General features: G+C 41.0%; 1 protein-coding gene across 2 annotated transcripts in view; it reads left to right on the top strand.

Annotated features, from left to right (window-relative positions):
* The first annotated feature begins 1,768 nt into the window (after nt 1-1,768).
* arhgef18b (rho/rac guanine nucleotide exchange factor (GEF) 18b) overlaps nt 1,769-19,996 on the top strand; it is a 46,097-nt gene continuing 27,869 nt past the window's right edge. The window contains exons 1-9 of one of the 2 annotated variants that reach the window (XM_044361226.1): nt 1,769-1,877; nt 6,531-6,685; nt 6,832-7,448; nt 7,874-8,042; nt 9,004-9,130; nt 9,249-9,303; nt 10,491-10,565; nt 10,749-10,857; nt 11,261-11,435. In XM_044361226.1, coding sequence (XP_044217161.1) covers nt 1,802-1,877; nt 6,531-6,685; nt 6,832-7,448; nt 7,874-8,042; nt 9,004-9,130; nt 9,249-9,303; nt 10,491-10,565; nt 10,749-10,857; nt 11,261-11,435 — 1,558 coding nt within the window. In that variant the 5' untranslated portion in view covers nt 1,769-1,801. The remainder of the gene's footprint in view (nt 1,878-6,530; nt 6,686-6,831; nt 7,449-7,873; nt 8,043-9,003; nt 9,131-9,248; nt 9,304-10,490; nt 10,566-10,748; nt 10,858-11,260; nt 11,436-19,996) is intronic. The other variant, XM_044361227.1, reaches the window with a different exon arrangement.

The raw sequence follows: 19,996 nt of genomic DNA, 5'->3' as shown, positions 1-19,996 counted from the left end.
GTTTATGTAAGCCCCGGTGTTCATTCACACAATGAGACCTCAAAATAAAAGATGACAAGCAGCAGTCTGCATCGAGGTGTGATCCAGCTATGCTGTGACTCAAACCACCATGAACCAGTTCCTCCTAACCCCATCTCTCAACGCTGTGGGGGTGTTTAAAGCTGCAAAACAGTAACGTGCAAAACACAAACTTGCAGATTAACACTGCATTTTAGTGATGGTTGCATGTGTGCTCTGGTATCTAATCATTAATGCATTTTCTTTAGTTTGTAGATTGATGAAGTCCATCTGAGTTTTTAAGAGTAGCAAAGGCTGTGAAGTCAGAGGTCAGAGCGAAGCTTTATTGTCAGTTATTAGTCACTCATTCTCAAGAGGAGCTTTCCAGTCAAAACTGTAGTTGCACTTGTGAAAGTGTGCGCTGCCACAACACGTTTAAAAAGCTTTAATGACGTGTGAAACTCTAGTGTGGGCCATTCAGCTGCACAGAATGAGAAAAAGAGGAAGCAGGGTTAAGATCCTGTGGCTGGTTGGCTGGCTCTCCGCACTCTGTGTGAGGACGAACTCAACGTTCACACAGAACAGTCAGATCCGCATCTTTGCTGCTCTCTCTGGCTTGTTTTGGTCCCCTGAAAGGATTTATGAAGCCACCTGGTACCTAACATTCATAGTAAGTAGAGTTTTGTCATAAAGTTTCTGCTCAGTTTTCAAACCCTGCATATTAGGTCCTGGTTCATTACTTGCATTTTTTTGTGTATTGTTTGAAACATGAGGTGTTCCTGTGCAGCAGAATCCTGTTTTTAATACATTTCTACAGTACTCGTCTTCTCTCAGCCAGTGTTCTTTCATCCCTGTCTGTGGGAAAGTAAGGAGACTTCTCCTCTTGATGTGCAGTGAGCTGAACTTGACAGTCATCCGTGGTTACACTTTTGTGCAAATTAAGAAGCACAATGGTTGCAACAATTGTCAGGCTCTGCATCTAGGCGCTTGTAGCAGTTAGAGAATACATCCCATCCTGTTTGCCGATCGCTATACTGCACGGTTTCTTTTAGCAGTTTAAAAGACTTCCTTTAGTTTGCATTTCAAAGCCTCCGTAGAAGATGTGTGCCTACAGTATGACTCAGAGTAAAAAAAAAAAAAAAACCAGCATGCATCATTGCCATACTTTTATTGCGTATGTACTTCCTTCTCTTTTTCTGTTTCTGCCTTATTTCTCTAAAACAATTTGGGCTTTAAAGTGATCTGTGACACTAAGACGTTCTAATTTGAGGCATTAAATTCATTTCAAAACTAATTAAAATTCACGTTACCTCCCTTTCACTTCCTTTGTCACCCCACCAACCCACACCAGGTCTTGGTCTCCTTTCATCCAAACAGTCTTAAAATGTCTACAATAAAGATCTTTTCTGTCATAACTAGAAACTTGGATATCCATTTTTATTTACTGATTGAAAATGTTGAATGTGTTGAGAGCAAGCCTCTTTTCCTCTTTCTATGTCCTCTATTTTTTTTGCTTTCTTGCTCTATTTCTCTCTCTGTGCTGGAGAGTCTTTAGCGAGGTAATCCCCAACCAGCAGCTCCCTGATCCTATAGCCTTGGACTTTCTCTCTCTCCTTCTCTTTCTCTCTCTCTCCTTCTGTTCCTTGACTCCCCTCCCTCCATCACTCCCCTCTTGCCCTCTCTCTCTCTCTCTCTCTTCCTCTCTCTCTCTCTCTCTCCACCCCGCCTCTTCCTCTCACTGGGTGCCAGAGCTCCAGTGTGAGAGAGCTCTAGTTCCAGCTGGCCTCCCCACTGCGCTGCTCCTATGGCGGACTCTCCTCTTAATAACTCCTGGCCCTCTTTCTCCAAACTCTGGATGAAGAGATGGTCCTTCAAGAGAGGTACGACATCAGGGATCAGGTTTTTACATTCAGGGTGATACTACGGGGCGTTTGTGACTTAATGGAAAGCAAAAACTGGGTCTACAGAGGATGTAGCAGAGGTCACAGACTGGATGTGACCTCCAGTTGTTGGTTCTTTTTGTACATTTATCTTCACTTGAAGTAGTTCAGGTTTTCTTTTTTTTTTATTGGTTGCTAAGTTGTTGTTTAACGTTTTGGCCTGATTGAGGTTTGTGGTGAGTGGTGTTTTCACAGTGAGTCATTTTTACCCTTGTGCATCGTATAATACGTGAGAATGCACAGATGTCGTGATGCATTTGTAATTTTTAAAAGAAACCTTTGATTATTTATTGGAAAAGTATCGTTTTGAGTTAACAGACTGATTGAAGAGTTTTTTAAAATGATGCTTGGTGATGCTTTGGTGTAGATTGACTGATGTCTACTGTGAGTAAATCCATTGAGAAAAAAGAGAACTCACTGAAAGACTCACAAGTGGAGTTTTATACATCCCAACTCATATATTTTTTAGTTCATCCTTCTCTCAGAGCTCACTGTATGACACATGAAGCCTGAATTATTTCATGCTCTGTGTTTCCACGCTGTTATCTTCAGAGGAATATGACGTTTGCAGACATAAAGAAGCTGTGTAGGACGCTTCCATTTCGCTTCAGCCGTGGCGTCTGCGTAGCTCGGTGCTTTGAAACAGTAGTCAGGCGAATTTCTGATCAAAGAGGATCTGTGAGATGACAGTTGTTTTGATGTGTGCTTCGACCTCAGATCTATCAGCCTCTGTATCCTGCTTTCACCTACACACACCTGTCACACACAACAGACTCACACTTGTACACCAGTCCGCAAAGGAACGGGGCACTGAATGGTCACCTTAGTCCAAACACTTTGTTCCACAGTAATGAATGATATATTTGAAGAACGGGATAATATGTTTATGTTAGATTAGTTGTAAGTGTGATTTTATCTTTATCCATGTGTAGTTTCTATAGTTGGGTATAGGCTCAATGTGTGTGTGTGTGTGTGTGTGTGTGTGTGTGTGTGTGTGTGTGTGTCATCAGAATGACTGTAACCATACCTACTGTAGGAAGTTGTTAATTGTACCAGTTGCTCCGTTTACCTTTTCTTTTAAAAAAAATCAATGTGACTTGTAATAGTTCATCATGTACATTGTAGATGATCAACTGAGCACATCATATGATGCCCAAGTTCCTCTTGTGATTGTACTTTTGCAAACAAACACTAGGTACAATCCGCTACGTCAGTTGTGGTGAACACATACCCTCATTTCCCCCTTTGTCACATTTCCTCACGTTGTCTTTTTCACGAAACTTCATCTAACACACTCGACACAAACAGTATTATACAGCACAGCAAGTGTTTCATTTCACATGCTGCATAGTGAAAATTGCATTTTTCATGTTGAATTCTGTATGATTGTACTTTAAATATACATATACAAAATACAAGAAAATCCTGCTGCACTACTGTTTAATCACTAGAGAATTTATCAAGATATTTTTTTTACATGAGCTACTCTCACAGAGATGATTTGACCTTTTTTAATACTTTCAATAAAACAGAAACATTTGTCATGTCGTGTCAAGTTAAGAACTGACACCAAGGTTATGTACTTAGTATTGTTTTTGTGAATTTGGGGGTTTCACAGCCTGAGGAGGAGTTTCTATTCCACAACTGCACACTTTTTGAATCAATATCTTTAAATTTGACTGCACTTAGGGGCATTTTTTATATACTAGAATGATAGTAAAAAGGGGAATTTGATGTTTCTCCACATGAATAATACTACTGGCAGTGTGGAGACAGCTTTGAAATGGTATTTAGACCATCATGTATTGTAGAGAGATAAAACTTACATAAAAATATTTTTTGTGCTCTTTTTCAAACATTTCTTAGGAGTTGTTGGGCTTGGGCTGCTGGTATTTGAACTCATGAGCTCAGTATTTGTAAAATCTTGGCTACAACCCTGGTCAAGTCAAATAAATTTTAGTTATATAACCAAAAAATGACAATACCCTCTATCCCTTGACCCTAGATTGTTGAAATGTTAAACTTGGGGGGAAAAAAAGGCGAAACATCAGAGAGAACAAGACAGGAGGAATCCCTCTTCCAGGATGGAAAGACAATAAATACCACATGTAATCAGAAGTAGCAGTTTGTAAAGTAGAGAAAGTTACAATATCAAATACAAAAACCAGTTGCAATGTTAAATAGATAAAAAGTAAATATATATACAGTATTTAGGTAAATCAAGTATAATATTAAGTTAATAGTCTCAGGCAAAGTGTAAGAGTGATTTGGTGATTTATTATTTGATAATAGTCATTAGTTTTAGTAGCAGATCACCCTTTGTTATGTGGAGCCAAACTGTGGAGAAAACAGCTGACTATGACAGCGCCAAAACAGTTATGAATATACACAACCACACACACACACACGCTGATGTTTCATCCTTGTGTGATGTATTAGCAGATATGAGAGACCAACCATAAAAGGCTATAGCGGCACTACAAGAGTAACGTCTGCACCGAGTGTCTAAGTTTACACTTGACACGAGTGGGATTTGGACGCAAACAAATTCTCCCCTCCAGCGGGGACACTGCCATCTCCTCGGCCTCAGCCAGTGATTTAGTAATATAGAAAGTAGATCTACAGTACGTCTGTCTGTGTGTTTATGTGAGAGCATCTCTGGCTGTCGTGCTGAAGAGGGGAGAGTGGATGCTGCTGGTTTGGCGCAGGACTCAGAGTGTGGCCTGTCTGCGTTTTATCTCCTGACATCTCACACTATCTCCATTTGAAAGTGATTATTTTGTTAGTAACATCACATTTATATAGACAGGGAGACAGATAAAGCTCATCAACTTGAGTCACAAAAACAATCTTCACACACATTAAACTCTCATTAAAACAACCACAAATATTATCCGAATGATCAGCAAGTAAAACTGTAAAGACCCTCAGAGAAATGACTGTTTCTCACTGTAAAAGTTGTGTTGCAGTGCTGCAGCAGTAAGGAAAGAAGTCTTCAGCAGTTCAGAGTTGGCACAAGGAACTTTTAGCTAATCTGTCCTGTGATGTCATGTGTCATGGTCGGCTTTGAACTCAACTAAGGATGTTAAATATCTTGGCACCTTAAGCCTTATAAATGAAAACACAGGTCTGCTGATGCCCTCTAGATGTCAGTGACTGTGGATAATTGTGGTGGATTAATTTTTGTGTGTTTTTAAAGCTGCTCTAATCAATATTTTCATATTAACGATGGATCAAATGATGATTTGTAAGATGAAACGCTGCAGCTCACTTCAGCTCTGCATAGCATTTTAGTGTCTTTTAGCTCATGGTTTTGGTTTTAGGGCCTGCAAATTCACTCTAATCAACCTTTTTTCCATCAGCTTTTGCAGGCAGCTGTTTTTGTTTTTTTTTTAAAAAGTACTAAAAGCTCACATCCCGTCCAGCATCAAATGTCAGACAGACAAGGAAGTGGTGAACATAATGGAGCATTTAACAGCTAAAGATCCAGATCCAGATTTCCAGTTGGTGGACTTAACTAGAGCTAAAATTAGAGTGAATATTGGACTTAAATTTGTCAGGTGGACAGAAAACACAATTCCAGATGGATGCTAATGTTGCTCCACGTCTGTTTTGATCGACATAACAACTTTATATATATTCATCTCTATCTTCAATTCTGCTCTTTTTGTGCCAGAGCTGAATATATACTCCTGGCATGTTTATGTTTCTGTTTTATAGTCTGGAGAGTGTCTATCCACAATCTACCAGCATCTTTTTCACCATTCCTTCATTACTGAAATCACAGCTATATGATACGAATAATAGTGGCAGAATACCTGTTTACACTGGTCATGTTATATCAGAAATTCAAACAGGCCAAATGTGTTCAAGGAGAATTGAACCTTACACTGTGGAGCCAGGCTGGCTTAGGCTAAGGCTCGGGTTCACAGGAGGCGTCCCTTATGAAATGGGACTTATGTAACCTGTCGTAGCTGCGGCTCTCCCCTCCTCAGATGGGCATAGTGTGGCTGAAACCCTAACAGTCATCATGACATACTCAGACGCCTAAACAGACTTTTCAGACACCACGAGACACTGACAGGTTTATTTTTATTAATGTAAAATATAAGAAATACTACAATTACACACTTTTTTTACCTCAAATATGTGACATCCATATTTGCCTATGTTATGTGCATCTCCCTCATATAGCATGTACTTACTATAGTATATTACCACAAGCGCACAGCTTTTCAGGCAGCTGAAAGCTCAGTGAAGGAATAATCTCCAGCTCTCCACCACTGACATGGAGACTAATGCTGGCTCACCGAGCAGTTGCCAGTGGTGACGGTGGTTTGTGGCATCATGTGAATCAAGGAATCTGTTTATGCAATGGAAATGTAAAGGAGCTTTCAGCGAGAGGCTGGAGCAGGGGCTGCAACACAGCTTTTCTTCCATCAGACACAAAATCACCCAAATTAATTTTGGTAGGTGTTGAAATCAGCTGCGTCTGTCTTTCTTTAGTACTCGCTTTCTCCTAATGGTATCGTCAAAGCTATTACATTTTTTGGAAAAATGTCGCTCACAAACATTTAATCCTTTACTTTTCAGCATCAGAGTGCAAGCCATGTAGTCAGCCCTGTGGTCCTCCCATTGCCCAACTGAGTGTCCAACCTCCTGCTCCCAGTGGGACAGGATCGTCCTCCTCGCTATCGCCTGCCTCTACCGCCGAGGATGTCTTCTTTGGTAACACCACTGAGGACCAGGTAAAACACTTTATCCTACATTTCGATCATTTCCTTACTTTCTTGCTCAATGTTTGTATTGTGGCTGATGTTCAACATATCTTTTTTTATCCTCTATCTTTCAAAACATTTCGATGCTCTGTCCTGCCTCCCTTGATGACCTGCAGGATGCGTGTTCAGTAGTCAGTGACTACGACTGTCCCGGGGTGGAGTTGAGCAACAGCGTGGAGGACCTGCTGGCCCTCAACTCCTCTCTCAGAGACTCTGAATACTTCAAAGACCTCGAGGGAGGGGTACCGGCTTCACCGTCAACTGCAACCATAGAAACCACCGTCCCAGAGAGCAAAACCCTCCCTGTTGGCCTACAGGTGTCACAGAACACGGACAGTCCCGTCATCAACCAACCTGTACAGACTTCTCTGACCACACACTCCACTCAGGTCAATGCACCGTCATCCCCCTCCTATATAGAGCCTGCAGAACCTCAGCGTAGCTTTGTGGTCTCTCAGCTTAGTCCTAAATTGTTGCCAGGCTGTATCATTGACAGCGGTGACTTGTCAGGCCCTGCAGTAGGGCTCAGTTTAACAATTAATCTGAATGGACTATTGGGATCAATGGAAAAAGTGGAAGCGATAACAGGGTCAGAGGAGGAAAAGGAGCAAACCACTGTGGATGGCGATGAAGAGCCAGACCTGGACAGCTTTCCTATCCTGGTTAGATCAATGTCAACATCTCGAAGGCACAGCTGGGGTGTCCCTTTGTCCCCCATTAACCTGGGGAGGAGGTAAGATGGATGGATGAATGATGTATGTTTCTTAAATTTCTGCATAATAAGAGGAATTAAAGTTTTTGCTTTTAGAAGTATTACTTATTACTAAGTACTACTACTCATTACTAATTTCAACCCTCAAAAACAAAAACCTGAAGGGTTTCTACCCTTGGTGTGTTATTCAGCTGAGGTGAGGGGGGTTTAGTTGGTTGGTTGTTCTTTCAATAGCTTTGAAGCTTTTAAATAAGGCAGTCGAGCCTACTTTGGGGAGTGAACATGAACCGTGTACTAAAATACTTTCTGAAAAACCAAACCCGAAAGCAAGACATAAATAAATTCAGGTTATAGAGCATCTCACTCAAAAGTTTTGCTCAGTTAATAGATCAAATTTCCTGCCTGAATAACCCCCTGCTGTACGTGTTGTTATGCTGTGCTGCCAGACTGAGTCTGGATACCATGGCCATGGACAGTGATGGAGAGAGAGAGGATGATGATGAGGACAGACAGTCCACCCAGCAGCAGAGCTGCAGCCACACAGCCTGTCCTGGGGATGAGCCAGATGGTCCCAGGCAGAGGGTCCCCTGTCCCAGAGCCAGGGTCACCAGCATGGTAATAAAGCCTCATACTTGAAGGATAAGGATTTTATTGTCAATAAATCTCATGAAAAGACCAAAACTAACAATGCGTTAGTCTGTCTCTCAATACTTTCCAACTTCCAATTGTCTATGGCGCTCAGCTCGAAGCCCATTAGGCTTAGTTCAGTTTTATATTTTCAATTTTAAAAAAGGTTAAGTAATATTATAAAACAGCAGGGCACTGTTGTTTTTAGCAACTGTAAGTCAAACAGGATTTGTTGGGGACTAGTGTTTTTGGTGGGGGGAGGGAAAGGGGGAGTTGGTTCAAGGTTGGGGATGTGGGGATGATTCAGTTCCTACACTCTTATTTGCTACCATAGTATTTTGTTCTATTACTATTTTATTATTTTACTAACCTGCCCAGGGACGGGCAGAAAATAGCAATTTGCCAAAACCTGGTACACTACATCTTTCCTTGTTTTACATAAGTTTAATGTTCCTTGTACATTGACCCTGTTCAAATAAAGAAATTCAAATACAATGAATTCAGATACTATTTTCAGCTACTGATTAATACACATTTAGTGCTCTGGTGAGTATTTACAGCAGCAAGCTGGTGTGTGTGGGCACATTTGGCCCATTGCAGTGGCTTTTTTGTGTGTTCTTAATAATTTCTAGCCAATATCTATAACACGAGATCTGTTGCTCTTTTCATGGGATTTGTTGATAAGAAGAAAAATACAAAATATAACCAGACATTTCATTATAGGGAATAAGGTTGATGGTTGGCCACAACTTGAACACTGGACACAAAATAACCTCAGAGTTTAAATGTGCATCATTTGCAGTATTTTCACAACCTGCATAAAAATAACTAATAAAGGTGAAGTAAAAGTTATCATCATCTGTATTTCAGCTGTATGTTGTAGAAGGGAGTTAACACAAATGTAATGTGCACATGATTCACACTTGTGTTTATTCTGCAATGATTTCAGGCTGCCGGTGTTCCTGTCAGACAACTGTACTCCCGCTCGGAGATCCTTGCCACAGACGAATGTTCACGTGCTGCACACATCTCTCATGTTGTACAGACATCCAAACAGGCTGCGAGGGCAGCGGGAGGTGGGGTTGAGTGTTTGTGCATGTAGAGTACATGTTCGTTGATGTGTTTGACACTCAGCAGGCAGATGTAAAGAGGCTTTTTCATCACAATTGACTTTCTCTTCTTTCTCTCCTGTAGCAGAGGAGTTCGACCCTGAGGAAAACTTACATTCTACTGAAGGACAGAGCCATATGTAAGTCTACACGGTCATCAATTAAGTGTGCTAAAACCTTGAGTTAGGTTACAGAGGTCTTCCTGACTTGGAATACGCAGTGGAATATCCATTTCCTCTCCAGAAGATGCATCAGTCTGACTTGCAGCTCAGGTTTAATGACGCTTGAAAAGAAAAGAAAAGATACTCTTTTGCAGGAGGCAACTAGTGTTGATCACTTGTGCCATGTAAATTATACCTGCGGCAGCTTTTGAATGGTTCAGTACAGTAGTGCACATACTGTTCCGCAGTTGTAAATTGTTATAGTCTGCTATAGCTATCTAACTCCCACATAACAAAGGGGCTTTCCCCGTTCCCTCCTGACATTTCTGCTCCATGTCATACGTCTGCAACCTCCTCCTCCCACAGTCCTCTCTCCTAGCTCCTTAGATGGCCCCTTCATGTGTATGTGTATTGTATACGTGCGCTTGTGCGACTATGTGTGAGTGTGTGTGTGTCTCTGGTGATTGTGTGGACGCAGCAGACAAGGGAGGATTCTTCTCTAAATCACAGTTTGACACCCAGCTCCCAGCAGTCTCGCCCTCTCCTCTCCTCTCCTCTCCTCTCCTCTCCTCTCCTCTCCTCTGCTCTCCTCTCCTCTCTTCTCACAGCCCCGACTCAGGCTCAGTGTCTTGTTTGTCTTAGGCTGATGGTACAGAAAGTTCTGCAGGAGCTAAAGCTGTACCATGGGTAAGTAAACAGGAGAGGGAGGTCTGCTTGCTCCTACCACTGCTCAAACACCATCACAGTCTTCAGAGCAGCAGCAGGGTGTGCTAGTTTATGACAAGTGTGAAGCACTGTGTACGTGCGGGTGTCACTGTGTGTGTGTGTTTGCGTATGCATGAGTTTGACATGTGTGTTTGCATCTATCCGTTTGTGCACTGACACAGTGTGGCACTGACTCCGGAAAGAGACTGTGAAACACAAGTTGTTATTTTCACATCATTAGTTGATGTTTAATTCACCTGACAATGAAACTCAGCTGATTGAGTGCAACTTATCTATACTCTGATTGTTTTTTCTCTACATTATTCACTCATTTATTTCAATTTTCCAGCATGGTGTTTTGAATATTTCACAATCTTAGATTTAAGGTTCAGAGTTCATACTGGTTTTCCTCTGAAACTCACTGGCTCACCACAATAACATCGTCTCATTGTCTTCCACAGAGCGAAGCAGAGGAACAACAAATCAGATGCCAAAGGTGTAGCAAATGTCACTTGGTATGAGTTCCTCTCTAATGAGTAAGTACTGACCCCTCAGACATTCTCACATCTATGGACCTTAAGATGACAGTAAAAATTAGTCACAGATGATCAATTAAACAACTTTGAATAAGTGAAAGTAAAAAGTGAGAATGGGCTTATCAGATTCTGGCAGTAAAATGAACAATGTTGGAACTTTCCTTCTTCTTCTGCTTCTACAAGGAATGAGGAAGAGGATGATTCTTCAGAGAAGGTGGAGAAAGGTACCAAGGTAAAGAGAACTCTCAGCTCTCTGAGGAGCAGGGTGGCGGGCTCCTTCAGTAAAGACAAGGTAAACACATACCGCAGACAAATGGTGCATGTCATCACATACCTTGCTGCCTTAACTGTAATGGTTTATATGATCTAAGCATTAAGAGCATTAAAGCTTTAAAATCTTGGGACAAAATGCTCCATCACATTTTAACATAGAATTCAGAAAAGTGATTGCTGTTGCTGTTGTATTGCGGTACAGTACAAAAACCAAATCCTCAAGTGTAAACAGTTCACTGGTGTGCATGTTGCTGTGCACACAGTGTGCTAATCTTCTTACGCAAACCCTGTTATATATCCTGCCTCTGACACGGTTATGAGGTATCATACCCAGCCATTCAGTATGAGCTGAAAATGAACTCACAAGTTTGCATGTAAACGCAAAGCTCCCTCTCTGTTTTGCTCTTTCTGTTCCTCTGCAGGGTAAGAACCGAGAAAAAGAGCAGCAGAAAGAGAAGGGGAAGGAGAAGGAGGCCAAAGAGAAAGAGAAATCATACAGTTACAAGCATCATTTGGTGCCTGGCTCTTTCTCCAGCTGTGCTACCTGCTCACTGTGCAGCAAGACCCTGCAGAAAAAGCACAGCATGCAGTGCATGAGTGAGTAACGCCACACAGCCACAGGTGCACACGTACCCACGCTCGTTCTTAGGCTGACACACACGTGCACAGGTGCTCTGCTCACACACAAACATGCATCTATTTATACTCATGTGACTGCATGACTGCTAACTCACCCACTTATCGGCGTGCTTGAGCACACAGGCAAACACACACACATGCGAATTCATCTGTGAACACCCAAATACTATTTCTGAAGTAGTAGTACATGACTATTTCTGACTTCAGGTTATATTAATATATGTGTTGACATCTTTGTTGTGTAGCAAATTAGAGAACAGAAAAAAGCAAATTCTCACTTCATCTTTGCAACTAACACCATGTCATGACGCTCTAAAAGTGATAATTTCCCTTTCAGTTTCTGATTGGAGCATTTGAACTTGTGAATTATTTACACTGACATTGTCTGCACTTTTTTGCACTGCATCATTGCTGTGGGTCCTATTGTTGTACAAATCAACTCACTTGTTTAGATAGGATGTATCAGCACCTTCTGACAGTTGTTTATGTGATGCTGCAGCACGTCTTAACTTTGTTCCTACAGCTTGTAATATACGTCCTGTCTGTTTTGTGTGTTGGATGAGCTCTTACAATGAGGAACTAGGCTCTGCTTTGTCTGGAGCTTCTTCAGCTTCTTGTGTCCATTCATGGAGCAGACCTGTGCAGGACATTTCAACACCGTGCCGCTCCTCTTTCTCTCATTCTTATGCCACTCCTCTGTAGCCTGTTAGTCAGCTGATAAGCCCTGCAATACCTCATGAAAGACACGTAAAACTGTGCAGGCAGTGGTGAGCAGAGCTCAGGGGAAAAACTGTGATCCAACAATACAGACTGCATGACATAGCAGGAGGAAAACCTTTTTTTAACATAATATACATTTGAAAAAAGTAGGCTGCTTATCAATGATTTAATCAAAACAATAGGTGGAGTCGAATTTAGCAGAAACTAGTTATTGTATATTACTATTCTTACCAAAGCCTTTGGTAATAGATGTATTGTATGTGGCATTAAATTGCGTTGAAAAAACATATGTAAAGTATGAGTGTATATTATCAAGATAATAATTATGACTGCATCTCTTAAATACAACATAAAACATTATTTCAATTAAGGGTTACTATACTGCTTTGGTGCACTGACTGAAAGAACTGAAAAGCACATGACAAATTTAGAGTTCAGTAAAATTGAGCCATTTTATAGATATTTGCACCAATGGTAGAAGAAGTGCTGAGATATTACTTACTCAAGTAAACTTAAGTACTTAAGTAAAAGTTGCTATACTTCAGTGTAAAAATACTCTATTACAACTAAAAGTCTTGCCTTCAAAATTTTTGTAAAAGCAGAAAAATATACTAAAAGTACCAAAAGTAAAACATACTCAGTATGCAGAATGACATCATTCACATATTTTATTGGAATATTATTACTGGTACAGTAATGTGTAAGCAGCATTTTAATGTTGTAGTGGTGGTGGAGCTAATTTTAAGTAGACTTTTAGTCATCACAATGCATCATATTTAAGCCTATTACATGCTTAAAATAATCTGAAAGGTAACTACAATCTGTAGCTGACAGATGCGTGGAGTAGAAAGTACAATAGTTAGTTACAATAGTAGTATAAAATGGAAATATTTACAGTATGTACCTCATAATTTTACTGTAACTGAGTAAATGTAGTTAGGCACATTCCTCCAGTGGTTGCACATCATTTATTTACCACAAAGACACAGAATCAAGTTCTTAATTTATCTAATTTTCAGATGAAAAAGCATCACACTAAGAAGACTTTTATCTGTATCATTTATTAAAATAAATAGTCATTCTTCTGATATGATACAGCATTTACTGCTGTTAAAGGCAGATTTTCTCCGTACTTTTCTCTTCCAAAAACCCCATACAAGTGGATAAAAGTACTTTTAAAAGTGATACTTTTAAACCCACACAGGGTATTTCCTTTACATCATCATGACACAGCCATGACTAGTCAGCTGCGTCGACTTCTGCCACAGGTCTGTTGACATGATCCGTAATCCAGAGACTGTCTTCTCATAAGCCATGTGGTCTGCTGGTGGAGAATCCTCTTGACAGAGACTGCAGTCTCTAAACAGATGAAACGCTCAGTGTCTGTTTCACATCACCAAATAAAGTTTCCAACAAAGAGGAAGTAAACAGAATCATTTTCAATGTTGATGCTATTTCATTTTCTTTGAATTGCACTATTTCGAGACAGTGCTACTACTTCATTATGTCATGACTGTAGCCTAATAAGTGTCCATGCTCCTTCTGTTCTGCAGGAGACAAAGACCATAATAAGCTCAGGACATTTATAAAGTGCCAGTCTGACAGAGGGGATCTAATGTTGTTTTTAATAGTGTGCTTATTAAACAAAGTTGTTCTGGCATATATCAGAAGACTCAAGGCACCACACATCCAGTGTGATTCAAGCTGCACTACTTCAATTTGACATGAACCAGAAGCCAATAAGACATCTGCCTCTATGTTTGTCTTTCCCGATTAATCAAGCAATGGCTGTAGAGAGTGATATAGAGACAAATCCTACATTTTGACACTTGTGTTGTTGGTGCAAGCACACACACACACACACACACACACACACACACACACATACACACACACACACACACACACACACACGTACAGAGGCGTGAGAAAACAAGTGAGTGTCCCTTTAATTTGAACCCAGCCCTGTGGGGATTCAGCCTGTGGAATGCGTCGTTTGTATGCCAGAGATTGTTCCCAGAGGAGAGTAGGACACAAAACTGGACAAAACCAAGAATGTGGGATACTTGTTGCTGCTGATTTCAAAGCCCTAACTTATTTAGCTTAAGGGCAAACTACTTTTCTGTTTGGATGCAGCCGATTGAGCTCAAACCGGGTTTTGGTGTAACGGTAAGAAGCGGCTAACTTACTGTAGCGATGGTCTCCAGCGGGATCAGGTGGATAGACTCCCGTTTGTTTCGCTCAATGGACTTTTCAGGCATCCTGGCCGCTAGTTAGCCAGCTAAATGCTAATCATAGCCAACCGCTTCTCGCGTTTTCCTGCTAAATGCTTGTTGTTGTGTCGGGTTCAAGTCAGTTTATTAACCAGGAAACCCTTCTTTTAAAGTTTCCACTACATGTAATTTATCAGAAACCGGCCCAAATTAAATCGCAGTTAGTCCTAACGTAACTACGGCTAGCTAACTAGCCACTTAGCGTGTTAGCCTGCTTACAACCGCTTCTATTTGAAAAATAGCTGGGTGGGCGTTAATTAGCTTAAAGTGATGTATGTTATAAACTAACAGATAACCACATTAACGTTGTTTTATCGTGGTATCTGCACGTTGCCCTTAACTTCCTTCAGTTTAACTTTTTTCTTTTAGTGTATTATCTGCAGTTTGTCTGGTCAGACTCTGCATGAAGCTCAACAGGTGATTGCTAACATTAGCACGCAAGATAACTAGTGTTATTTAACGTTTCGGCTATTTAAAATGTGCTCAGATGTAACGTTGAAGGGAATTCAAAGCTTCATAGAAGCAACAGTATTATCATTTACAGCTTAGATAGTGCTATCTGTTGTGTAAATCTTGTCTCGTCTCGTCTGCCAGTGTATAACAGTGTCATGTATTCCTCCTTGTATTCCCACCCCATAATAATTGGCTCAGGCAGCTAACTAAATTGGGTATTATAATAGTGCATAATCCTCGATGTGTTAAATGATGTTTTCTTGAGTGTCAAATTCTTGTCATTCCTCAGCCGAGCAGGCGATGCCCTCCCTCTACTATAACAGTGCTTTACAGGCATCAGGCAATAGGAATGACCCAGGCTGAGGGGTTACCATTCAGCCTGTCCCTCACTCTGATCTGACTGGGTCACATGGTGCTAATTGTGCTTGGCAGGTCTGCCAGAGCATAACAGCCCACTCCACTGACTCTGGGTCTCACCCATCTCACCCTGTTAGCACACCACTTCTCCATGCATCACTGCTTTGCCTTCCAGCACGCCTGACTCTCTGGATGTCTGCTCTTTTACAAAACCAAGGATCTGACTGCCTCCCTGTCCCCGCTGAGTACATCTCAGTTGATTTTCACCTCTCAAGTTGTTTTTATCATCTACTTTTCTTTGTGTCTATTTGCCTGATTAGTCAGGTGACTGGTGTAATTGATCAGAAGAGGCCTAATCAGCAGAGGAGCTATGAGTTGAAAGAATGAAATAATTGCTCTTATGTGACTTTACCACTTGGAAGTAAGGTAGAGCTTTCCTTAAGCTTTTTGGGAGAGAAATGTGACCGGCAGAGGTGTTTCGCTTCACTGAGTTAAAAAGCTCCCCGAGCCCCAGTTCCTCCTTTTTCACTAGATGATGTCATGGGTTGGCTGGCTGCTTTGCCCCAAGTGTTGATGTTTTTGTCCCATATTGTTTCAAGGAATTAGGAGTAACCTCTTACGCACATGCGCATGCAAGCAGACACAGGAAGCAGGTGATGTCAGGTTTTGGTTGCTGAGTGAAATACATGGGTTTAGTGTTTACCAAGAATAGGAAACCACAGGTATTATTAGCCTAACCTACATATTGAATTCTCCCCCCAAGTTACTTTGACCACAGATGGTGGCATTACACTATCTAAAGGTTGTACTGTGTACATGTGTCCGTATTTATGTTTTCACAGGTCTGAAAATAACCTGAAAACCAAAGTAGAAAGTCTAACAAAAAGAAAACATGGACGTCATGAAAAGGATCATTTGTTTTTGTATGTTTGTTGCATTAAAAGGTTGTTTGCAAGCTTGTCTAAAGGTAAACAGTTTCAACATGATTGACAAAAATGCACAGTTGACCAAATCTGTGATGATTTGCCTGTCTCATAAGTTTTAATATTCTTAGTTAACCGGATCAAAACCAGTGGCTGTCTGGAAGGTATGAAATCAATCTGAAAACCTCTTTAGGAAACAGTCATCAGTGATGTTAAGTATACACAATCCCTTATTTAATGTGATAAAACTTGCTAACCCAGCAGCCATGGAAACTGCAATTCCACACACGCACAGTCTTGAACTTGACAGTGCTTGAAGGCAACATGATGAAAACAGCTCTTAAGTGTGCTGGTGCATGATGTAACCTTTTTCCTTGAAGAACCCTCCCTTCATTATCTGGAAGTCTGCTGATTCCAGTTGTGTCCCGAAAGATTACAGAAGGCAACACATTCATTCATTCTGTCCAGTAACAGTAAAATCTGAAGTGATTTTAACTTGATTTGACTTTTTTCTGTTGTGTGAGTTAGCGTCTGTCAGTGATTTAGTAGGGCTGTAGTCAACCAAAGAAAGTCTTGGTCGACTAAAATAGTAATGGGACAGAGTGCACAGTAAACTCGGCTGCCACACATTTCTCTATTCTCTATTTCTCTGTTTTGTGTCTTCAGGTTAGGCTAACCCATTGTTGCTAACTTTGGAGCTAACCCCCTTCACTTTTCCATCATTTAGGGATACAACAGACGTGACTTTTTAGCATTTATTAACTGACACACTGTAGTCTGTACTGTACATTTACTGCCAGACTGACAACTTACTACTAACCTTTTCCTCTGTCCCGCTTGCATCCACCATCACTTCTCTGCCCCTCGCTCTTTCCCACTCGCTACGCAAACATACTCCTTAACGGAGCCACGCTACCTGTGGTTTCCCAGGCAACGACAGAGGTTGACTCACGTACAGGAACAGTGCTGCACAGAGACTCCCAAACGCTTTCGATATATCAAATATTAAAACATATTTTTTTGGCCTGGCGGGAGTTCTTGTTGTGTCATTATGGAGAAACACAGATTCAGTAAGCGTTCAGTATGTTCAGTAAACAAGTACAGTCAGACCCAGCAGTCTCCTTTAGGTTGGGCGAGTTCAAAGTTGTGAAAACAACAGGAGTGCCAGTGTATATATCCCGCCGCAGGAAATAATTGATTAATCCTGGAAAGCTATTGATGTAGCACTTTTCTCCTTATGAAAATAACACGGAGATTATTCAACCAATGAGAATTTAGTCGGACGAGGGCATATCGACCAACTAATCGACCAGCAGACTACAGCCCTAACTTTTAGGGTACTTTTTTTTTTTTTGATGCTCAGGGCAAATGAGAGACAATGACGTACGTCTATCATCAACCTGGGAAGCAACCTAGGCTTGGTTTGCATTTCTAGTTCATTGAATGACTCACTGAAATGTGTACAGCAGGCCACAAGTGTACTTCTTTTGTCATAGTTTAATAGTTACCAGTCAGCAGATGTTGGGTGTGGTGGTGGTTTTGACGGTGGCTGAGTGTCCCGTGGATCAGTTGCAAACCACAGTGCTGTTGACTCGCCTGACTGACTGCAACTCATCACGTTGCTCATGAGATGCTTGAATCACACCCAATACTGTCCACTGGACTGTATGAAACACTTTGTACTGGTTTGAGTTGTGTGTACTATGATCTGTCAGTCCTGGCTTATTTTCGGTTGCAATACTGGTATATTTTCACTGTGGTTATCACACACTGCACTATTACCAAACGCAGAGGTGGTCTGTAGCTGAAGTCGGTGCTGATAAGCACTTCAATATCAGTAAACGGCAAACAAAGTGTTCTTGCTTATCTTAGGATAATCTTTTACTTCAGCTGTGCAAGAATTCTTTTGATTACAATTTGCGTATAATAACTACTACTACGCATTCCTGAAAGGAAATGGCTTACTTTTGGTTTCTTCAGTGATGACTTTAATAACATTGAAATGACACTGCTTTTTTTTTTTTTTATTCCATCTAGATCTGCTTACCAAACATGGTCCTCTTATCTTATCCTGTTCTTAACAATACTGTCCCGAGCCTTTCCCAGTCTGTGTGTTTGGGCTTTGTTGAAAATGTACTACTGGCCTGGTAGACTTAGACGTTGAGGGCTTGTTGTGCTTTTTGCCTTTTGTCTGAAAGTGCCAGGCTGGCAGAGAGACTGGAATTTTGCATATTAGTCGGAGTGAGGTGGAAAATTATCTTTGGGTCCGGCTGCTCGACTGCTGATGAGTTTGTTGGATTACTGACTTCATTGCCTGTATCCTCCTCTAAAGGTAAAAATAAAACAAAAAAAAAACTTTTCTCTGGTGAAATCTGAAGAGGACTATCTGCTCCAAAAGCAGTAAGGTGTTGTTCATATGAGATGTTTTGTGCTTTTTGGCAAACTACGCACTACTCGGTGCCTACAGAGGGATTTATAGGGCTTGCATAAAATGTAGCAGTTCAGTACTACTGGACCCAAGTCAAAGAGGGACACAGAACTGCTGGTGAAGATTATTCAGAAGCCAGTTTCTGTTTTCTTTTCCTTCAGCTCAGCCAGTAATTGTTCATTTATTACCAGAGAGAGGGAGGAAGACGAGGGTAGGTTTTAGATTGTGAATGAAGTCAAATAATAGAGGAAATTGGTTAGGTTATTGGCTAGAACTAAAAGGTAAATGAAGAGAGATTACACTAATACTCACTTAGTATATGCACTTAATCCTTTTATGGCCTTCTTACTTGACCCACACATGCAAAAATGATTATCTCTCTCATGCTTTTACTCTACAGGAAGGAGGGTTTTTTTTTATCATTGTCTCCATTGTACCACAGTAGTACACAGAAGAGAAGTAAGCAATAGAAGCCTTTATGGTAGGCTGTACAGCAGTTACTGGAAGTTGCCAGTATAGGTCATGTTTACAATGTGTTGTTCACAGGAGTGCCACCTTTGTCATCAAGCTGTGTAACCAGATTCAAACAATCCCCTCTCTGCCTCGTGCCTACTCCCATGTAACATGGTAGAGAAGGGATTTTCAAACTAAAATGTTCACTTTGTTACATCCCATGAATAGTAGTTCCTTCCCAGTCAAGTTTGAGTTAGTTTGTCACTCGGATCATTAACCATTCAGCAAGAATGAAGAAGAAGAAACAAAAAAAGTAACAAGTAAACTAAAAATACTGAAAATATTCCAGATTTTTTTCTCTTGTATTCTCCATCATTGAGTGACCCACGTCATTCAGGCCACTGTTTGTTTAACTCATCAACCCTGTTTCCACTGACCGGCCTCTCTACAGAGGGCTACTTATGTTTGCACTTGTGTACATATGGTTTGCATTGAATACCATGTGCTTCTTGTCATGGTCAACTTGGTTTTACCTGGCTAGGTTGGGATCAGACTTTGCATAGTGATAATTTGGTTGGACGGCCTTGTGAAAGGCTTCTGCTGCTCACCTTATACAGTATGTAGCCAGGCAGCAAGATTGAGTTGCTTTGTTTTGCCAGTGTTTTGTCTTTCTTGTAGTTGAGTGGAATATGAAGGGGAAATCTTACTATGCAGCAGTGTGTTTTTCCAAAACAACTGTGATTTGTACCTGTGTTAATCAGCAGAGATACAATCAGTCATTTCATCTAAACCTGACAGCAGTAGCTCTGTTTTCCCACACATGGAGAAGTAGAAAGTAGACAGAAGAGAAACATATTACTGAGAAAAGGAGGGAGTTTTCCTGACCTGCCGACCATGCGAGTCTGTATCATG

The sequence above is a fragment of the Thunnus albacares genome, chromosome 9 (genome assembly GCF_914725855.1).
Source record: "Thunnus albacares chromosome 9, fThuAlb1.1, whole genome shotgun sequence".
In the NCBI taxonomy this organism is placed as follows: domain Eukaryota; kingdom Metazoa; phylum Chordata; class Actinopteri; order Scombriformes; family Scombridae; genus Thunnus; species Thunnus albacares.
This window is presented reverse-complemented; position numbering and strand designations above follow the sequence as displayed.